This window comes from Chlorocebus sabaeus, chromosome 14 (assembly GCF_047675955.1).
Source record: "Chlorocebus sabaeus isolate Y175 chromosome 14, mChlSab1.0.hap1, whole genome shotgun sequence".
NCBI classification, from domain to species: Eukaryota; Metazoa; Chordata; class Mammalia; order Primates; family Cercopithecidae; genus Chlorocebus; species Chlorocebus sabaeus.
The window spans coordinates 39,015,281-39,038,072 of NC_132917.1; the positions used below are offsets into that span (position 1 = coordinate 39,015,281).

The window sequence follows — 22,792 nt, forward strand, 5'->3', positions numbered from 1 at the left end:
CCACCTCTATGGCCAATATCTTATACTCATTCCTATGACATCTAATCCTGAGTGTTGTAGTTACTGGTTTATACATCTGTTTTCCCTATTAGATCATGAGCTTTTCAAGGGTATGGACTAGTCCTGTGAATCTGTCTTCAGTATCTGGTAATTAGAACAGGCTCCATGAAGGTTTTTTTTTTTGAGATGGAGTTTCACTTTTGTCGGCCAGGTTGGAGCGCAATGGCATGATCTCAGCTCACTGTAACCTCCTCCTCCTCCCGGGTTCAAGTGATTCTCCTGTCTCAGCCTTCGAAGCAGCTGGGATTACAGGCACATGCCACTATGCCCAGCTAATTTTCGTATTTTTAGTAGAGATGGGGTTTCACCATGTTGGCCAGGCTGGTCTCGAACTCCTGACCTCAGGCGATCTGCCTGCCTTGGCCTCCCAAAGTACTGGGATCACAGGCACTTGCCACAGTGCCCGGCCTCATGAGGATTTTAAGAATAAAAGAGGCTGGGGCGGGGTGGCTCATATGTGTAATCCCAGCACTTGAGGCCAGGAGTTTGAGACCAGCATGAGCAATATGGTGAAACACTGTCTCTACTAAAAACACAAAAATTAGCCAGGCATGGTGGCTCATGTCTGTAATCCCAGCTACTTGGGAGGCTGAAGCATGAGAATTGCTTGAACCTGGTTATAGTGAGCCGAGATCACACCGCTGCACTCCAGCCTGGGAAACAGAGTGAGACTCAGTCTCAAAACACAAAACAAAACAAAACAAAACAAAACAGAATAAAAGAGGCAGCAAGTCAGGAAACTGAATCTTATTTCTGATCTAATGTGTACTTATGGTAACTTAAAAATTAAAAAAAAAAAAAAGAATATACAAAATAACATACCTGTTCCATTGATGTTTCATGAAGTTCATTAAGATTGAGGGTATAAATCCCTTCTTCGGCACCAAATATCAAGTACTGATCTGAAACAAAAGTAATTCATTGACTGATTTTGGTAAATAAAAGATTTTTTAATAGGATTTCTATAATCTAAACTTCCGTAAGTATGTATTAACATATAAAACAAGAATTACCATGATTTATAAGCAGTGAATACAAAGAAGAGGTTAGACCGTTAGACCCATAAACTGAATTACATGTAAACATTAGCCTCAAAGCAGTGAAGAGAATTTTTATGTAAGGGAGATTCTGAAGAGTGGCATAGTACATTCTTCACTCATCAGAGAGTGCTAAGAACTGGCAAAGAATCTGCAGCTCCTTTTTCTAAAACCCCCTAAAGAGAGGATCATGTGCCACTGACATACAGAATATAAATCGAGAGTGGCTGATACAGATTCTAATTATTTCTACAGAATTTTTTTTCAGAGCTGTACTATAAGCACTCTTATTTAAAAAACCTCAGAATCTGACCACAGTCCATTAAAAAGTTAACTAAAACTTGGATACCTGCTAGGGGACTCAGTATCTTCTAAAAGATATGAGATGCATGGCCATGGTCCTTTCTGTTTTTTTTTTTTCCAGAGCAGGAGCAGGAGTGGAAATTTGTTAAAAAGGCTTTAGAACAGGAAAGAAAGGAAAGAACACTTCGAAGAGATCCAAGCAGGCAACTTGAAGAACAAGTGCCCGATCTGTTTTTAAGATAATACAGAGTAACAGGTCAAGAACTTTCCTAGACTAACAGACTAAACTGAAGTATGTTGAGAACAGTATAGAATACTAAGAGCATTCCTAAAGCGCCCAGCATTTAAGATGAGTACTGGGAGATTAATGGTGTAAGATCTGTGGTCAGACAGTACTGGATTTAAACTGACCCTTTCTAATTGGCTATAAACAATGAACCTCTCTGAGTGCCAGTTTCCTTGCCTATGACATAAAAGTACTCAGACTATTTAATGAGTATATGTGTATGTATATAAAAATGTTCATGTATAAATGTTCTATGTGTATCTTACATAAACAGACAGACAGCTATTAAGATTCAGATATATAGTGATAGGACACAGACAGTTCTTAGTGGTGCCTAAGGACAACTTTTCTGATTATGGCCCCTTTTAAGGTCAGAGATCCTCTAAAGTGGTCACTAAACCCTGGGTCCTTGATAGCTAAATTTCTTCCATAATGGCTGTTTTGAAAAAAATGAAGCTATTGGCCAGTGGCTCATGTCTGTAATCTCAGCACTTTGGGAGGCTGAGGTGACAACTGCTTGAGCCCAGGAGTTCGAGACCAGCTTGGGGAACACAGAGAGATCCCATCTCTACATAAAACTAAAAAACAAAAACAGCCAGGAATGGTGGCATGTGCCTGTAGTCCCAGCTACTCAGGTGGCTGAGGCAGGAGGACTGCATAAGGCCAGAAGTTTGAGGTTATAGTAAGCCATGATCATGCCACTGTACTCTAGCCTGGGTGGCAGAGCAAGACTCTTTCCCTAAAAATAAAAAATAAAAAAAGATACCAGACTACTGTGCAGCAGCAGCAGAAACATTTCTGGAGGAAACTAGGGTGGCACAGAATACATGGCTTCACTATATTGAGATGGTAACTATACAATGAAATTTTAATGTTATGTGTCACCTCAAACACTGATAACAGCACAAAGAAACATATTAACCTTAAAATTAAAAAAAATTTATAACAAAACTTTTTTTCCCCAGAAAGATACTCAGAAAATAAACAAAATCATAAATGCTTTCATGGCCCCAGTTTAAAAAAATTAGGAAGATAACAGATAAAAAACACACAATACTACCTCTTGTGTCTGGGTTTATCCATGATGATGCACAGTGAATTTTCAAAGGACACCCATTAAAAACTTTTGAAAAACATGCACCCATCTAGGGAAACAAAGAATAACCAATATGAAACAGTGACAAGTACAGTCTTTAATATATAAAATGTAATTATTATCTATTTTAATGTGAGAGTCTATAGATAGTATACTGAAATTATGATCATCTTCAAATTTACAGAACTAAGTGTAAGAAATCACCATAGTCATTTGCCTAACAGTGGTACCACAAGTTTCCAGGTGCCACAATAATTTTACTTGGAAAAAAGAGAAAAAAAAGGTCATATGTAGGAAATCATAATCTCTACAAAGGAAGACTGTTTTCTTGTTTGGTTTTATGAGCCTAAAAATGGTACTAAATATTGAATTTCACATTACAAACTGAAACAGGTATGGCTGATTTGAAATTCATATATGTATTTCAACCTCCAAACATATAGACTTTTATTTTTTAATTTTTGCAATTGAGCAATCTGATTATTTTCCCTGGAAAGATTCATTAAAAAGCTTAACTCTTTGATGTTAATATTACTTATCAAGTCCATTTACAAACTTTTCAGATAATAAATATATCATAATGAAATATATCACTCATTTGAACTTTATATTGTCAAAGAGCAAAATATTAACTCTGAAATTATCCTTCTGGTTAAATTCTCAAGGTACGAGAATGTTGACTCAGGTAATCACTTTTACTACTGACAACTTGAGAGAAAAACAGTATGAAAATATTTTTGGTCAGAGAAAATTTCAGTATTTGTCATGTCGGCCTAAATTAAAAGAACAGCATTTGTGCATCATTTTATAGATGGAATGTCTTCCTCACAAACACGGAAGTAACATACTGAAAGAAAACATCACCAGCTGACAAGAATGGATTAAAAGTATTAACGTAATTAAAACATGGACCTTAAAATTTCCCTTTTAATGACAGAAATATACCAACCAATATATTTTTAAAGATTTTGGTACCAAAAAAGAACAATTTAGCTTGGCAATACCATCAGGTAGTAGTAGACCAATAGAAACATGTTTATATGATGTAGGGCAGAAACTGTATCATTTAACTAATCCTAATAAGGACCTTTAAAGACAGCTATGGAAATTTGTATGTTGAGGTACTGCTAACTCCTAGAAATTTACATGACAAAATGAAGAACAAAACAATCAAGTCAGTTCCCAATCTTAAGCTAATTTGTATAACTGGAGACTACCTGGCATTCATAGATACCTTGCAGCTTGTCAAACTGCAAGCCTGAGGTAAGTGTTTTATCTTGCAGTCAAGTGGGAAGTTTTGCCCTATTGTATCTATTTCTCTGCTACAATATATATGCTATATAATACAAAGTATACTGTATAAATTAGTATTACAATTATTTAAAAATATTTATAATTTAAGTATGATACAAATTACGAATATAAAGTTATATATTTTGTAACATAGTTTATAAAGTATACTCTGTACTAATTAAAAAGTAGAATTTAAAGGTAAAAAAGGATGGGGCGTGGTGGCTCACACTTGTAATCCCAGCACTTTGGGAGGCTGAGGTGGGCACATCACCTGAGGTCAGGAGTTCGAGACCAGCCTAGCCAATATGGTAAAACCTGTCTCTATAAAAACACACAAAAAATTAGCTGGGTGTGGTGGCTGGCACCTACAGTCCCAGCTACTCAGGAGGCTGAGGCAGGAGAATGGCGTGAACCCGGAAGGCGGAGCTTGCAGTGAGCTGAAATTGTGCCATTGCACTCCAGCCTGGGCAACAGAGTGAGACTCCGTCTCAAAAATTAAAAAATAAATAAAAAAATAAATAAATAAAAAGGCCAGGCGTGGTGGTTCATGCCTATAATCGCAGCACTTTAGGAAGCCAAGGTGGGCAGATCACTTGACGCCAGGAATTCGAAACCAGCCTGGCCAACATGGCGAAACTCTATCTCTACTAAAAATATAAAAATTAGCCAGGTATGGTGACACATGCCTGTAATTAAATGAGCAATCTTAAATTAGCAATCTTCTGGATTTTTGTTCAATAGTAATGAAGGTTCTTTCAAAGAGATGAAAAAAAAACCTAAGCAAAGATAACACATACAAGTGACTTAGCTTGAAACTCAGCCTACTCCATATTTAGTACTTACATGCACTTTAGGTGTTGGAGGAAGACCATTACTAATAGGCTTCTAGAAAAAGAACACATGTACAATTATACTTTTTTTTGCTGCTGTTTAGTATAACAATACTGTATTTCAAACACATTTATTCAAATAAAATACATGAATACATTCTTTGTAAAACAAAACATTACAGTTAAGGCTGAAGTTCCCCACAGTTCTTTCACAATGCACTATTTCTAGTACTTGCCCCAGAAAAACTAGTTTGGTGTAAAACCTTCCAAATCTTTCTCTAGTGAATTAGATATACTTATGTAATCATATGGCTTTCCAGACTTTTTTGGTATATATGTAAATACATGTTCCCACAGAAAATAATTTTTGGTGTGTGTGTTTTAAAACAAATAGTTATACACTATCTGCATGTTCTTTGCCTTAAAATTGGACAGTAATCCATATCAGTCATATAGACTTAGTTCACTTGTTTTAACTGCAGCACAGCATAAATATACTTTATTTAACTATTCCTTAAACATTATTCGGTATTTACATTACTGTCAATATTTTACTAGAACACGAATGCTGAAATAAACATTCCTGCATATACCTACTTACACAGCGTATGAGTGGATGTTTTTATGGGTACACCACAGTATGGGCATACTGAGAAACTACTGGTACACAGGGTCTCCACCTTTTACATTTTAGTGCATATTGACTGTCAAACTGCTTTTCAGAGTGTACATATCACATCACACCCACCAGCAATGTATGAGAGCTCCTGGTTCTTTCTAGTCTCACAGCAATATCACCAAGCTGATTAGTAAAAAACCTTTTCTCCTGTGTTCCTCATTAATTTGCATGCCTCTGATTGCTAGGAAGATTAAGAATCTTTTTAAAAACAGTGTTTATTTGCTATCTGTATTTCCTCTTTTGTGAATTCTTTTCCTCTTTTTTTTTTAACTGAGTTATCTTCATATATATATTCGCTGGAGCTTTTAAAAATATATTCTAGGTTTGAGTATTTCATCTGTTATACATATATAACAAATAGTTTCTCCTCTTGTATAGATAATCTTCATCATGTTTACAATGTGTTTTGCCAATTGAAGTTCTCAATTTTGATGAATTCAAATATATTAATCATTGGTTAGAGTATACAAGCAATTACAAGGAGAAGAAATGTAACACATTTGCTCACCCACACTATCCTGAAGAATGCCAGATATTTCTCCAAGGCCACATTCTTGAGAATATGAACTGTCCCCTGAGAGGGAACCCCCTGGGTATACTTTAAACACTTTTTTGAACTTTGTGACAGTCTACATTTCTTTCAAGGTTAATCTCAATAACATCATTTTAAGAAAGGACATTTTAATTTTTCCCTAGAGCTGCCATACGTCAGAATCACTTAAACAATTAGATGAAAACTAATAAAAAAGCTACTGTTAATTGATTTCATATATATAACATAAAAATATAACATTTCTGAAATTAAGATGACATATTTACTTTGTAGATATATTTTTGAGGATGCACACATCTTACTGTTGCCATAATTTCAGATACCTTTTGATTCCATTTTGCAAATAATTTATATATATTTTTTCTTATACTGTTATTAAATTATTTTAGCAAAATATCATTTTTTTGTTGTTGTTTTTTGTTTTTGAGACAGAGTCTTGCTCTGTTACCCATGCTGGAGTGCAGGGGCATGATCTCGGGTCACTGCAACCTCTGCCTCCCAGGTTCAAGCGATTCTTGTGCCTCAGCCTCCTGAGTAGTTGAGATTACCGGCGCCTGCCATCACGCCCGGCTCTTTTTGTGTTTTTAGTAGAGACGGGGTTTTACCATGTTAGCCAGGTTGGTTTTGAACTCCTGGCCTCAAGTGATCCACCTGTCTTGGCCTCCCAAAGTGTACGGATTATAGGTGTGAGCCACCGTGCCTGGCCTAGCAAAACATCATTTTAAATTAGGGAGCTCTGAGTGTTATAACTCTCAGATTTAACCTAAACACTAATAGAATTGGTTGTAAATATTATTTAAAATAAATAAGGCTGGGCGCGGTAGCTCACACCTGTAATCCCAGCACTTCGGGAGGCTGATTTGGGTGGATCATGAGGTCAGGGATTCGAGACCAGTCTGACCAACATGGTGAAACCCCATCTCTACTAAAAATACAAAAATTAGCCTGGCATGGTGGTGCGCACCTGTAATCCCAGCTACTTAGGAGGCTGAGGCAGGAGAATCGCTTGAACCCGGGAGGTGGAGGAGGTTGCAGTGAGCTAAAATTGCGCCACTGCACTCCAGCCTGGGTGACAGAGTGAGACTCCATCTCAAAATAAATAAAATAAATAAATAAATATATTATTTTTTATTATTTAAATTTTTCTAGAGATAGGGTCTTGCTCTGTCACCCAGGCTGGAGTGCAGTGGCAGGCAAGCATAGTTCACTGTAACCTCGACGTCCTGGGCTCAAGTGATTCTCCTGTCTCAGCCTCCTGAGCAGCTAGGATTATGGGTGCATGCCACCATGTCTGGCTAAATTTGTATTTTATTTTTTGTAGACACAGGGTTTTGCTATGTTGCCCAGGCTGGTCTTGAACTTCTGGTCTCAAGTGATCCCCCTGCCTTTTCCACTGAAAGCACTGGGATTACAGATGTAAGGGTTGTAAATAATTTTAAGAATTACAGCATAAACTGTAAGCATGCTTCAATATATCACTGATACTGTTTATCCTATGATACAGCCATGGACATATTTATTTCAGAACTACTGAAACAGTTAGTTCCTTATCTTAATGAAGTAAGGTAACAGAAAAAGTGAACTAAAAATGAATACACAAAAATGTTTACTTAGTACCATAGGAAAGGTTAAAAAAAAAGTTTACATCACTCAAAGGCTATTTATTTTATACTGTGTTAGTCACTCAGCTGCATTTTTGTACTATTATGTTAGCAAGTCTGTTAAAATTTAAATTGTTGAAAGCAAAAAGGCACTGCTCAGTTGGATAGAACTTCATAAAACCCATTCCTGAAAAACAGTTTACACTCTTGTTAAAAATAACCTAAATTTCACAAATTACAACGAATAACACCAAATGCTTTACATGAATTTTAAGAATAATGTCATATTGTATAGTGAAATATTTTTAAAAAGTTAAATAGATACAGCACAAAAACCTCTAGTGATGTGCTTACTGCAGAAACCATAGCACATATGTGTACAAACATACTGAATATACTACAAATTTCCATAAAAATAACAAATATTAGTGTATACAAAAACTTCCAAAAAATTCCATTCATCTCATTGACATCTGTTGAGGTACTGGGGATTTTAAGGATTTTCTACTATTTTAAATTCTATGATGATAGTTGAATGTCTTCCAGTGATTATAAGTCAATTCTTTATAAATGTTTAAAATTTTTCATCTCTTCATGATCTCTGATGAATAACATTTATGTTTTAACAGTTATGATGTTTTAGCTAACATTTGTGATATGAGTAGCTGCTAAGGCTAATTTCACCTTTCCTGAAGTGGTAAGAGCAGCAATGTCTCTACTTATGTAGTCTCTAACAGTGGTCCCCAACCTTTTGGCACCAGGGACTGGTTTCGTGGAAGACAATTTTTCCACAGATGGATGTTGAAGCGGAGGGGTATGTTTTGGGGATGAAACTGTTAATCAGGTAATCAGGCATTAGTTACATTCGTAAAAGCAGTGTGCAACCTAGATCCCTCACATGCACACTTCACAATAGGGTTTGCGCTATGAGAATCTAATGCTGCAGCTGACCTGACAGAAGGTGGAGCTCAGGTGGTAATGCTCACTTGCCCACTGCTCACCTCCTACTGTGTGGCCTGGTTCCTACCAGGCCACTGACCATTACTGGTCTGCGGCCCAGGGGTTGGGGACCCCTGATCTATAGTTAGAAATTTGTCCTGGGGTAGAAGCTACAGCTTTCTTTATCTATGTCCTTCTTTCCATAACTTCATGAGACTGTAAGAGAAACTATTAAGAATCGATTACCCTCAATGAGAACAGTAATAGTTATTTTGTGAACAATCACAAGAATACTAAGCGTTTACCTGTATAAAGAAGATGTTTTATAATATACTACATAACAAATTGGTCTAAATAATGGAAACAATAAAAAGCCATTATTCAAGTTTACCACAGCTAAATTACTTTTTTTCAAGATTTAAATAATCTATTCACCATTATAATATACTAAAATATCAATATAGTAATTGTGAAATATACTAGTGCTATAGTTTCACTAATTGTAAGCATAAAACTAACTTAACAGTTAAAAAGGAAACAAATACAAGTAGAACTTATGAATATCAATACCTACTGGTACATCTTTCTTTTCTTTTCTTGAAAGGTTTGTGCCTCTATGTTCATTTTGTTGTTGACATAATGAGCCATCTCGTTCACCATTTAACTGGAAGGAGCTCATTCCATTTCCTTCAATAAGATATATTCATTGAAAATGATTATCTTCATGAAAATTTTTATTCAGAAAGTTATCAAGTAGGAAAGGAAAAATATTAACTTTGGGATAGTGTCATTCATTTGGGATCACCTAATCAGAGTATTTACTACGAAAGTAAGATGTCATATATATGTTCTTCTATCTATACCTCTTATTTCTGGCATGTTAGGCAAATTTAAATTCAGGTTATATATAAGTGCATGTATTTGTCAGCTTTAAAAAACCAAATACTGATTTTGTAACTACTTTTAGAAAAGGGGTGATTTATATTACGTCATCCAAGAAACTTTAGTTGCTCTTTTTTTTTTTTTGAGAAGGAGTTTCTCTCTTATCACCCAGGCTCGAGTACAATGGCGTGATCTTGGCTCAGTGCAAACTTTGCCTCCGAGGTTCAAGCAAGTAATTCTCCTGCCTTAGTCACCTAAGTAGCTGGGATTACAGGCAGGCGCTACAATACCCAGGTAATTCTGTATTTTTTTTTTAGTAGAGATGCGGTTTCACCATGTTGGTCAGGCTGGTCTCAAACTCTTGACCACAGGTGATCCACCTGCCTCGGCCTCCCAAAGTGCTGGGATTACAGGTGTGAGCCACCGTGCCTAGGCTAGTTGCTCTTTTTAAAAATTGCTTCTTCTGGATAAACAGAGAGGAGTCTTTACAGTGTTAAAATAGCTCCTTCTAGTATTAATTTGGAGGCAAACACCTAGCAAATAATACCAATTACTTTTTTAGAAATGATTAAATGAAATAAGGAGTTAGACAAGGTACTCTCCTGTAAAACAGAAGTAACCTAGACACAAAACACATTTTCCGTGTTTGTTCACAGTTTAATTTGCATTGTGTCCACGCTGTAGCTAAATGAACAGTGAACCAGTCTCTAGAAGAGAGAAGGCTAAATATGAAATGAGAGATAAGGACAAAGTATCTCAGACTGTGTCATAGGGAATCCTGTCACAAAAACACTTTAAGCCAGTAGGCAAAAAGCAGAAAACATCTCCATAGCCATTGCTTTCCTTCACTCCTCCACCAAAAGAATTTCAAATAATCTCTTAAAAGAAAGTTTTCCTCCATTTTCCCCCCCACATAGTATGAAAACCTGGTAACGTATTTGCTGTCATCCTCCACCATTACCTAAGGCAACAGGTTTTTGAGGGGGTAATCTGGGAGGTGGTGGTCTAGGTGGAACTTGGGATGGCTTTGCTGGGCTCCCTGACATGGGACATCTCTTGATTGTTCCTTGATTTTCATCCTCAGTAGAATGCATTTCCTGTGGTATGAAGATAGACTTAGGCTGAAATAATATAGAAAAAGAGACCAACGTTGAAACATCAAATTATTTTCCTGAAGTAAATACTATTATATGTCAGAAGCTTTCAAACTATTTCTACTATACATTAGAGGTTTACCAGATGAGTTTAAAGGTTACTCAACCATCCAATTCAGATTATCTTATTGTTGTAAACATATTCTAAAAATGTACACTAAAATGTGTACATCTCAGGTTTTGCTGCTGTGCAAATAATAGGGCCTCTAAGTCGACTTTTTTATTAATTCCTCATAAGTCTCCCCACTTAGACTAGCCAAATAAAAATATTTCAGTCTCTCTTATCTCCTTCAATTTAAATGAATCTCCTTATTTTAAATATTCAAGCTAGTCAAAGTTCAGCGCCTTATCAACTGTCTAATCTAAGCTGTCTCTTAGGTGACTCAATGTCTTTATGGTAATGCTTAATCTTTCAGACCAGGTGCATGAGAGGATACCAATTAAAATGTTATCATGTTGGAGAATATCAACACAGCAACATGGGATGCCTGAGATACTTTTTGTACAAACAATGGAAAAACCTACAGTTGGCTGACGTTTGGAGAATTTATAACGTGTCTCTTATTGTTCAGCACTTATTTCTTTGAAATTCAGATCTCTTTACTTTTGCTATGATAAAGCTAAACAAGCAAGTACAGCATTATTTACCTATATGAATCAGGATTTTCTCAATTGTATAAAATGTAAATAAATAAAAATAGTAATAAACTGAATGACAAGACTGGTAAGACTCCAACTCTCATTTGTAACACTCTGATTTTAAACTTTAAAGCAGCTCATATTATAATTAAAACCTGCTATGCATATGAACTTATAAAATAAAATACATATTAGCTCATTTTACCTTTTAAAAAACAACCCATCAGTTGAAATCACTATTTTAGAATGGTTTTGTTTGGAAAAATAATTCTGTTGTTAAAAAGTATTTAAAAATTGTTGTACTATTTTGTATTTTTAATTTAAAATTATCTTTTGAAAATTAAGTATCTATGATGATAAATTACTATATTTATTCTTAGATGTCAGGAACAGATTGCAGATTTTGAGAAAAACAATCTTGTAAGAAATGTGAGTTTTCTAACCCAAGTCAAGTAACGCTAATCCATTAATACAATCATTTTCAGTGTAAATTCCTAGGACTTGTTACTTAGAATGAACATTAAATAAGGCCAGGCACAGTGGCTCATGCCTGTAATCCCAGCACTTTGGGAGGCCAAGGCAGGCAGATCACCTGAGGTCAGGAGTTTGAGCCCAGCCTGGTCAACATGGCAAAACCCAGTCTCTACTAAAAAATACAAAACTTTAGCTGGACCGTGGTGGTGCATGCCTGTAATCCCAGCTACTGGGGAGGCTGAGGCAGGAGAATTGCTTGAACCCGAGAGAAGGGGCCTGCAGTGAACCGAGATCATGCCACTGTACTCCAGCCTGGGTGTCAGAGTGAGACTCTGTCTCAAAAAAAAAAAAAACACAAAAAAACAAAAGAATGAACACTAAATATAAGTTGGGCATTATAAAAAGAGACAAATACAATAAAAAATCATTTACTTATATCAACTTCACAATTTTTCTTTGTGGATCACAAATGAAAAGTTAGAAAAACTCTCAACAAAGTATTAAATTGGCAGAACAATAACATATACACATATATCAAATTGAAAAATAAATCTGTCTACCTTTGGTGGCAAAGGAGGTGGAACTTTTGCTTTCAGAGTTGAACTAAAAACAGAAAAGTTTAGAATCAGAACTGTTCATTTTACAAATGAATCAATCCTAAAATATAATAATTTTTTCTTACAAATGAATCAATCCTAAAATATAACTTTTTCTTACAAATGTTATCAATCCTAAAATATAATAATTTTTTCAAAGACACAGAAAAAAACTGCACAGACAAATATCATTTTCAAAGATTGTAAGTTTTTTCTAAAGTATTTTGTGAAATGTTGCTAGAGGTATTATTCAGAAGTAACTGGGAACTGGAGGACATTATGTTAAGTGAAATAAGCCAAAATAGAAAGTTAAACACTGCATATTCTTACTCATGTGGAAGCTAAAAAAAAAAAAGTTGATCTCATAGAAGTAAAAAGCAGAACAGAGGATACTAGGAACTGGCAAGGGCAAGGAAAAGGGGTGGAAAGGGAGAGATTTGTTAAAGTATACAAAATTACAGTTATGTAAGAGGAATAATAAGTACTCCTCTCTTATACCACTGTAGGATGACTATAGTTAATAATAATGGGCCAGGAGTGGTGGCTCATGCCTGTAATCTCAGTACTTTGGGAGGCCGATGCGGGCAGATCATGAGGTCAGGAAATCAAGACCATCCTGGCTAACACGGTGAAACACCGTCTCTACTAAAAATGCAAAAAAATTAGCCGGGCTTGGTGGCGGGTGCCTGTAGTCCCAGCAGGGGAAAGGCGTGAACCTGGGAGGCAGAGCTTGCATGCAGTGAGCCAAGATCGCGCCACTGCACTCCAGCCTGGGCAACAGGGCAAGACTCTCTCTCAAAAACCAAACCAAACCAACCAATAATGTATTATTTAGTTTCAAATAGCAAGGAGGAGGATATTGAATGTTCCCAACACAAAGAAATGATAAATGTTTGAGATGACGGATACGTTAATTACCCTGAAGAGATCACTACATTATATGTATCAAAACGTTAGTATGTACCCCATAAATTTGTATTATAATTATTTCAGTTAAAATAATTAAATTTAATTTAAAAAGAAGTAATTGGGTAATACACTTTTTTGGTTCCAAGTACTATACTGTAATTAAAACTGGAAAAGATAATTATAATTCCAGTTTATATCAACTGAAAGGTAAATAATTAAGAACATAAGCCACATCTGGTTTATGAAACAAATGATACGGTATAAAATATATCACATTGTAAACTTCATTTTTGCTACTATTAGATGTGAAACATCTTCAATGAAGCTCATCAAAAACCATATATATGCTTTATGAAATTATAGGCAGACTGTGATCGAAGTTAGGATTCATTATAACTCAGGATCAGTTTTAGAAATAGCAAGAGGCTGGTCACAGTGGCTCATGCCTGTAATCCCAGCACTCTAGGAGGCTGAGGTGAGCAGATCACTTGAGCTCAGGAGTTCCTGCCCAGCCTGGGTAACATGGTGGAAACTCATCTCTACAAAAAAATAAAATAAAAAATTAGGAAGTGTGGAGGTGCAGTCCCAGCTACTTAGGTGGCTAAGGTGGGAGGACTGCTTGAGCCAGGAGGTCAAGGCTGCAGTGAGCCAAGATCACACCACTGCACTCCAGGTGGGTCATAGAGCAAGCAAGGCCCTGTCTCAAAAGAAAGAAAGAAAAAATTGTACTATGATGAAGCACAAATTTCTCAGATGAGGATTTCAAGGCCTAGAAAGGTTATGTAACTTTACTCAAGATCACAGAGTAGTGAAGTGAAAAGGAAAACCTATGCCCTCAACTGCTAGTCAAGCGCTCTTATCATTTTACCATGAAACTGCATCTTTATTGAAAAAAACACAAAACAAAAAAGTAAACATCAATGCATACATAATAGTAAAAATATTCCTCCTCTAAAACTATATATTTATATCCAAAGTATTTGTTCATTTGAAATATAGCAGACAAAATTTAATCAGATTTATAAAAAGCTTCTTTGTAGTTGCAGTGAAGTTACAGCAGCTATCAATTACTAAGAAATCTACAATAAAAAATTATTGTCCTTGTTAGTTTTTTTCTGAAGTTCTTTGGAAAAAATGGACTGAAAAGTGTCGCTATAAAATTCACATATTGAAGTCCTAACCCACAATGTGACTATATTTAGAGATGGGTTTTTAGGAAGTAATTAAGCTTAAATGAGGTTGTAACAGTGGGGTCCTAATCCTATGGGACTGGTGATCTTACAAAAAGAGGGTGAGAGACCACTCTTAACCCTGATCCCACCATGTGCATACACTGAGGAAAGGCCATGTCAAGACATGGCCAGAAGACGGCTGTCTGCAAGCATAGAAGGGAGCCCTTACCAAGTTGGTTGGTACCTTGATCTTGAACTTCCCACCTCCAGAACTGTGAGAAATAAATTTCTGTTGTCTAAGTCTATGGTATTTTGTTATGTCAGCCCAAGTTAATATAAGTAGAATAGAAAAAAGGAAAGAAACTGAGGTACAACCCACGATACTGTGTTACTAATTATATTAAAATTTCCATTAATATTAAGCTGCCAGATGGATGAAATCAGGTCAAATGATACCTTTTCTTTTTACCAAAAACAGAGACAGAACTTACTGTTTAGATTCATCATCATCTCCTTCATCATCTTCTAAATGTGCCACGTGTCCTCTAAATAAAAAGAATAATGTCATTGTTATTAAACGGATTTTACCAAAAGTGCGTAAGAAGAAATTTTAGAAAATGTAGGAAAAGCTACCATAAGATAAAATTTTATTTCTACATCTTTATAGGATAGGATAGATTCAGAATTAAAACAAGGAACTGGGAGCAGTGGATCGTGATGTCAGTTACTTGGGAGGCTGAGGTGGAAAGATTGTTTGAGCCCAGGAGTTCAAGGCTGCAGTGAGCTATGATCACACCACTGCAATCCAGCCTGGGCAACAGAGCAAGCCCCTATCTCTATTAAAAAAAAACAAAGACAACTCAAACAAACAGGCTACATAACAGAGAAGGGGGCAAACTGCCTTTACTTGTCTGTGATGTAAAGTACTTTAGGATTAAAAATTAAAATTACCGCTGATGCAACTCTTCTTCAACAGACTTGAGAAGACTCCTTAAAAGAAAAAACAAAAACAAAAATAATGTGAATAAGTTATCAAAGGAATATCGAATGTGTATCACTTTAAACTTATCCACACATTTTTTGAATGATTACTTTTTACCATTTACTGAAAATTTGCTAGTGATCACCTCAGCAACCATAAAACATCAAGTTATATTGAATGAGATACCTCTATTTTCCTGTTGCTAATGTCTTTATGTATGTATTTTAAATGAACAAAAGAAATCCTAATATTTATTGAAAAATACCAATTCAAACAGAAGACAACTCACCATGGAATGTCACAACAGTACTGACAAAACAATAATTGCAGGGTCATAGTCAGGAGTTTCCAGGATTCAAATTTTACCTGGAATGTTATACCTGACACCTGAAATTACATACACTTTTCTTTTTCTTAAAATAAGGAAGGTGACACACTTTAAAATAACATCATGCTCTCAGGCAATCCTACAAAATGAAACTCACCATGTTGGATCTCTCTGTAGAAGCATGCATGCATGTGATGTGAATACATGAATGTAGTAGCACTTTGCCTTCACGGAAGACACTCACTTACCTGAAGGATTTGTTCTCCAGTGGTGCACGGGCAAACACATTTACACTTTTGGGAGACTAAGCCTGTATCAGACCAGGTCGAGGATTTTACCATTAGGAGCAGTATACAAAACTTTAATTTTCAGGAATGTAAGAGAGAACTTATGGCATTCCTGAAGTTCCCTTACTTCTTTTCACTGCAAGTTCATGCAGCACACCTCCTAAATTACACTCTTCAAGCATAAAGACTCAATAGACTTCTCAGACTAATAGGGAAGATAAATATAGTTACCAATACACTACTGGGATAAAAGTGAGTCAGCAAAAATTTTACTCTCCCTAAAAGTTATAAGGTAGCACCTTTTAATCATTTTCCCTCCTAATACACATCAGGAAAAACTGCCCTTAAAATTACAAAACATAAAACTAGAGAAACTGAAAAGTATGGTCATCTACTGTAAGCAATTAATAGAATAGTTTTTAGGCATCAGTATTTTAATTAGCCCAGATTACCAACAATTTAAATTTTAAAAAATGACAAACTTATGACTCCAGAGTGGTAAATCCTATAAGAAAACCATAAACTAATTGCAAGCCCTATTACGGAGATACAAAAAGTGAGGTACTGTAGTCAAATATTATCTTATTCACAAAGTTCTCCAAGGGCCAACTCTAAGAAAGCAGGAGCTTCTGTCTAGAGGCAGTAGAGCATAATGAAGACAGGCTTTAAAGCCAAGATGGTCTGAATCTGAATCCTGCCTTCACCATCAAAGGATACGGCACTGGATAAGTTACTCTGATTTCTCTATGCTTCGGTTTCCAGCTATGTAAAGTGGGAATCACCTCAGTACTTATTCCAAAGTGGCTGTCAGAAGATCTACTGAATTAATGTAGTGAAGTGCTTAGAAAGGTAATTCAGGGCAGAGTTGGGACTTGATTAGTTATTTTCTTTATTATTATTGTCTAAGTAACATTTCCTTAAACTAGCAGTTCTCGAATTGTGGTTATAAAAATCCTGGGGTCTCTTAGTCTCCTGTAGGGGTCTGCAAGGTCCAAACTATTTTCACAATATGTAATACCTTTTTTGCTCTTATTTTCTCATGAGTATACACTGGAGTTTTCCAGCGACTACAAGATATGTGATACCACAACAGATTAAATGCAGTAGCAGACATGAGAATTTAGCTGTCTTCTATTAAGAAGACTTGGGAACAAAAAAAAAAAGTAAAACAATGCTACTTTTCTTACTAATATTTTGTTTCATAAAAAATAGCTATTTTTTTCATAAAAAGTGTTATCAGTGGACCTCAACAAAAACTGTGCTGCAGTGTACGGACATATATAATAAAACCTTTTATGGCAATCATTCGTTGCCTCTGAGTCTCAGGAGAGAAATCAGTGGTGTTATAAGAAACCACTGTAAAGACGTGGCATTTGAACTGGTCCTTAAGAATGGTGATTTTTTTTTAAACACACACAAAAAAGTATGTTATTTATAACAAATAATATTATTATTTTAAAAATATATTAACATTTTGAAAAGTTCTAAGTTTAATTTCTAATACTATAAATATTGATGTTATAACCCCTATAAACAAAAGCTCTTTGGAATCCTCAATAATTTTAAACACTGTAAAAAAAAATGAGACCAAATATTTGAGAAATGCTGCTTTAAACTATTTTACCAAATTAAACATAGTGCCTCTGAACTGTACAGTGGGCTTTTATGTAATTTTAAATGTGAAAAAATACTTTTTTGTTAGCACATGACAATCTTTTTTGAGACATTTCTTTTTACAATAGAAAATAATAGGATTTGAATATACGATGATAATTTAAAATATACCATATTTATTTGGATTTATACTGCATTCCACTTTATTTTTTTTTTTTGAGATGGAGCCTCACTTTTTTTGTCCAGGCTGGAGTGCAGTGGCGTGATCTTGGCTCACTGCAACCTCCACCTCCCAGGTTCAAGCAATTCTCGTGCCTCAGCCTCCTGAGTAGCTGGGATTACAGGTGCGCACCACCATGCCTGGCTAATTTTTGTATTTTCAGTAAACACGGAGTCTCACTATATGCCCAGGCTGGTCTTGAACTCCTGGCCTCAAGTGATCCACCTGCCTCAGCTTCCCAAAGTGCTGGGATTACAGGCATAAGCCGTGAGCCACCACGCCCGGCCAGCATTTCACTTTTTTAAAAAGAATCTTCCTGGGAGTTCTCTAACAATAAAACAATGGTTGAGTAAGTGAATATGAAAAAGAAGATAGCCCATGGCCCAGGGATTCATATGTACATTTTAATCCATTCACTTATAAATCTCCATTATGTGTTAAGATATTTTATTAAAGAAATTATAGAATTAATACAGTCTTAATGAAAAGTAGGATGCATGATTTACTTTTTAGGCTTTATAAAAGAGAAAATGAAATATGGCTAAATTTGCTAAAAAGTCTGTTTACAGTAAATATTGCATCTTGAGAGCACTGGAGAAAATGTGATACTGATGTATTCACCAAGACTGAGTGTTACACAATAAACAATGTCACTATTCACTAGTCCACTTGAATTCTTCTCTTATGGAAGTTTTAGAAAGTAAAGAACAAAACAAAGCAGAACAAAAACGACGCTTTCAGATGCTGAATTCTAAGTCAATCTAAAATGAGTAAGAAATTTTGATGAAAAGGTTAAAAATGAGACAATGTACAAACAGATATCGGAGAGGTCTAAAACAACCACCAAAATACTCAGCATATTCTCATTAGCTAAGGAATCAGTCTGCAGGTTATTAACATCTTTCAAAACTGTCTAACTGTCCCCAATCTGTAAGTACTGCCCCGATTACATTTCAAACAAACAAACAAAAAAGCCCTATTTCTCTAAAGTTAAAGAGCAGTTTTATTCACTCATATTATCTACTTGTTCATACAATCAACAATTATTTACTGAATAACTACCATAAATAAAGGCAACTAATAAGTATTTACTAAGTCCTAAATGTGCTACATGCTTTATAGTGATTATTCCATTTCATCCTTAGCACCCTATGAGGCAGGTACTATTATATTATCCATTTTACTAGCAATAATAGAGGTAAATTTCTCAAAGTCATGTAGTTTATAGGAAAAGCCATCTGGCATTTACTACTGCTATACTCAACTGTGCCAGGAATTGTGTAATTCAATGTACTCTTTTAACTATTACTTATTAGAAGAAAATTTACCTTCAACATTTTTTGCCCTAAATTAAAACAAAACATAAATAATTTAATGTTTTCTTTTCTTTTCTTTTTGAGACGGAGTTTCACTCTTGTTTCCCAGGCTAGAGTGCAATGGCACGATCTCGGCTCACTGCAACTGCTGCCTCCTGGGGTCAGGTGATTCCCCTGCCTTAGCCTCCCGAGTAGCTGGGACCTCAGGCATGTGCCACCACGTCCAAGTAATTTTTGTATTTTTAATAGAGACGGGGTTTCGCCATGTTGGCCAGGCTGGTCTTAATCTCCTGACCTCAGGTGATCCACTCGCCTCAACCTCCCAAAGTGCTGGGATTAAAGGCACGAGTCACTGTTCCTGGCCTAGTGTTTTCTTTTAAAAATAGTATTTTGTTGGTTTTAAATAAATTATTAGAAAAGCTGACCTTAGTGAGATTAGAATTCCAAAGAAAAGGAGACAAGTAAGTGTAAGTCAAAATACATATGCTTCTTGTTAGAAAAAGAAAAGTCCTATGTTAACAATTCTAATTAGATAGTTCCTGCATGGTCTGGAATAGGTAGAAACCCATCAATGGAAATCTGTCTGCCTGATCACCTATGGAGAAAGCAGGAAATACCTTTTTTTAAAACACTGCCTAATCACAAGAATAAAGCAGACATATCAATAAAGCAAGAGAAGTGCTACATCCATGCTCATGTCACAGGTATGTATAAACCTACACACGAAACACAGCCCAAGAGCAAACTTTTGGCCAACCTACCTTGCCAAGGGTTCGTTATATAGAATACAGTTCCTTAGGCAGGGATCCAATTAATCAAAAAATGAAGGCTGGGCAAATTATTAACATTTTACCTAGCCAAAATAACTATACACTATGAAAATGTCTAACAATCAGAAATCAGACAATGGGAACTAAGGAATCTGGAAAAGCATTTAGTGAGGGGCTACATTTATTTTTTTTTGTACTTTACATGTACAAATTTTAAAAATATATTTAAAATGAATCAAAAAAGGTAAAAAATATTTTCCCAAATTTTTCAGTCTCTTAAAATACACTAAAATTTGCTAACAAGGTCCTTAAAATTAGTGACCTCATATTTAGAGAAAATAACATAAAAACACTTCAAAATTTTTTTTATGTGCTAATCCACTACGAGACAAACTTTCCTTTGTTTTACACCAACAAACTAAGACAATTTATAAATCACAAATAGCTACTATTTAGGTAAAATTTCATTTTTCTACCAAGAAAATTTTACACTTATTTTCCATTTAAAAAACATAAATGCTAATAATAATAATGACTTAATAATAGTATCAAAGCTAATAATATTTTAAAAATTCCGATAGTATTTAACTGAAGTTCAGTTTAAATGAAAACTAATGTATTTCTCTAGGTTGTTATTAAAGCCTTTTCTCTGTGTTAGGAAAGGATAGTATATTTAAGTAAAAAATTAAACATTTGGTATTTAGTTTATTAAAAAAAAAAACATGATTTTGCATTATTACCCTTAAAACTAAGCTATTTGTCTTTAGTTACTATTTCTCAACTGCTTAACTTAAAATATGGGAATATATATGTCTCAACTCTCTAATGCAACTGAAATAATATTTTGAAATTTTGCGAGGCATGGTGGCTCACACCTGTAATCTTAGTACCTTCTGGGAGGCTGAGGCTGATGCATCACTTGAGGCCAGGAGTTTGAGACCAGCCTGGCCAACATGGTAAAACCCAGGCTCTACAAAAATACAAAAAATTAGCTTGGCATGGTGGTGGGCGCTTGTAGTCCCAGCTACTAGGAGGCTGGGGCGTGAGAATCACTTGAACCTGGGAGGTGGAGGTTGCAGTGAGCCGAGATTACATCACTGCACTCTCGCCTGGGCAACAGAGTGAGACTTGCCTGCTTCAAAAAAAAGAAAAATGAAATTTTAAGTTGTTCTGATTATTAAAATAATATATGCATTGCTGGAAGATCTTGGTAATTTAAATTATATTCCCTTAGAAATTAGTTTTTAATGATAATTTATCCACAAACTTAGAAAATGAGACTCTAAGAGGAACAGCAAAGTTCTGTCTCCCGTCATAGCTGGCAAATGAACAATTTAAATTGTTAATGTCTGTAAGCTGCCTTTTAACCTGTGTGCCTCTATCAACTAGATAGTGCCTGGTGTAGAAGAGGCGCTAAATAACTGTTGAATTTATTTACTGCATAGATTGGTAACTTTTAAGAATTCAGACACACATTTTAACTACTATCTTACTTTAAAAAAGCCATACAGCCAAAAAGTTAAGATTTCTAAGTTGTATGAATAATTCCAGCTGTTTTTAGTGACCAACCCATCTTAGAGATGTATCAAAGCAAGTTTTATAAGAAATAAACAGTTCAAGATTAGAAATAAATTGCTAAAACATGTATCTGCCTTCAGTGGCAATACACATGGTTTTTCTGTAACATACAAGATCAGCAAAGCAGCTTGATATAAAAAAATTATGTTGATGCTTCCCATTGTGACAACTATTAACTAAACAATGAGCAAGGAAGCAATGGAAAAACATTAAATGCATATTGTAAAATATATCTACCAGCCTAATACAATTTTCTACCTTAAATATTAAAATACAATATTAAAGACAACTTAATCATTCTTGAATTTAAATTAAGTTTTTAAAGAACTTTACTTACTTGTTTGCACCTAAAAAGTAACTACCTTGGTGTCCTTGTCCATATTCCAGTTGCAGATCCTAATAGTACAAAATAAAATATTTAGCACAATAGTAGTATATCACATACCATGATACATTAATATATATTATTTTTAAAGGACAAGCCCCAGACCCTCAAATAAATCTGTATTGCTATACATTCTTAAAAAAGAAGGATTTCATGAGTTCATAGTCCTGATTTAAGTATTTTATTATTTGAGTGTTTTTCTTGGAATTTTTCTGAATAATATATGCAAAGTTTCATTTTTGGTTTACTGTTACTTTAACTTTTGGAAAAATCAGTTTTTAGAAAGAAAAAAGCTCAAATAAGGTATTTATTCTCCAGTTATGATGAAGCAAAAATGTTCAGAGAAGTGAATAAGCAACAAAAATCTTGGTTTACTTTGTATATAGTATCTAAAATAATTATGTATATATACACATTCACATATTTCTACTGCTATTTTATGTAGGTAATAATTTTTTAAAATATAAAATTGGGTATTATTTTAAAAGTAAATTACATATATGAACTTGTACAATATTATACACTGTATTGAAGGACTTTTAATAATTTGTTAAGAGTATAAAAGCAAAACTTCAAATGAGTATTAAGGCAGTTCCTCAACTATTTAAACACTTTCCGACTTAATGCTGTGGGTTATAGAATGTTAAGAATTAACATGTAAAAGGATGAACAGTACACATGCTCAACTCAAATGCCTTCTTGAGAAAAAGAAACCTGCTTTCCAACAAACATGAAAAGCATGAAGTAAAACTGCCTTTTGTCCCCTTCTTAAAGAGTCACTGTAATCTATGCACTGTTTTAACCATTAA

The 22,792-nt window shown here is 35.0% G+C and overlaps 1 protein-coding gene across 3 annotated transcripts in view; it reads right to left on the reverse strand.

The window, feature by feature from the left end:
- Positions 1-22,792, reverse strand: part of MAP4K3 (mitogen-activated protein kinase kinase kinase kinase 3) — a 186,397-nt gene that overhangs the window by 27,764 nt on the left and 135,841 nt on the right. For all 3 annotated transcript variants that reach the window (XR_012095267.1, XM_073022934.1, XM_073022933.1), the window contains 9 exons: positions 21,936-21,994; positions 15,455-15,493; positions 14,995-15,048; positions 12,387-12,429; positions 10,521-10,680; positions 9,252-9,364; positions 4,919-4,960; positions 2,747-2,831; positions 883-962 (listed from right to left, as the gene is read on the reverse strand). Coding sequence is in view for 2 of the 3 variants with exons in the window: in XM_073022934.1 (XP_072879035.1) it covers positions 883-962; positions 2,747-2,831; positions 4,919-4,960; positions 9,252-9,364; positions 10,521-10,680; positions 12,387-12,429; positions 14,995-15,048; positions 15,455-15,493; positions 21,936-21,994 (675 nt within the window). In the remaining variant the exon portion in view is untranslated. The remainder of the gene's footprint in view (positions 1-882; positions 963-2,746; positions 2,832-4,918; positions 4,961-9,251; positions 9,365-10,520; positions 10,681-12,386; positions 12,430-14,994; positions 15,049-15,454; positions 15,494-21,935; positions 21,995-22,792) is intronic.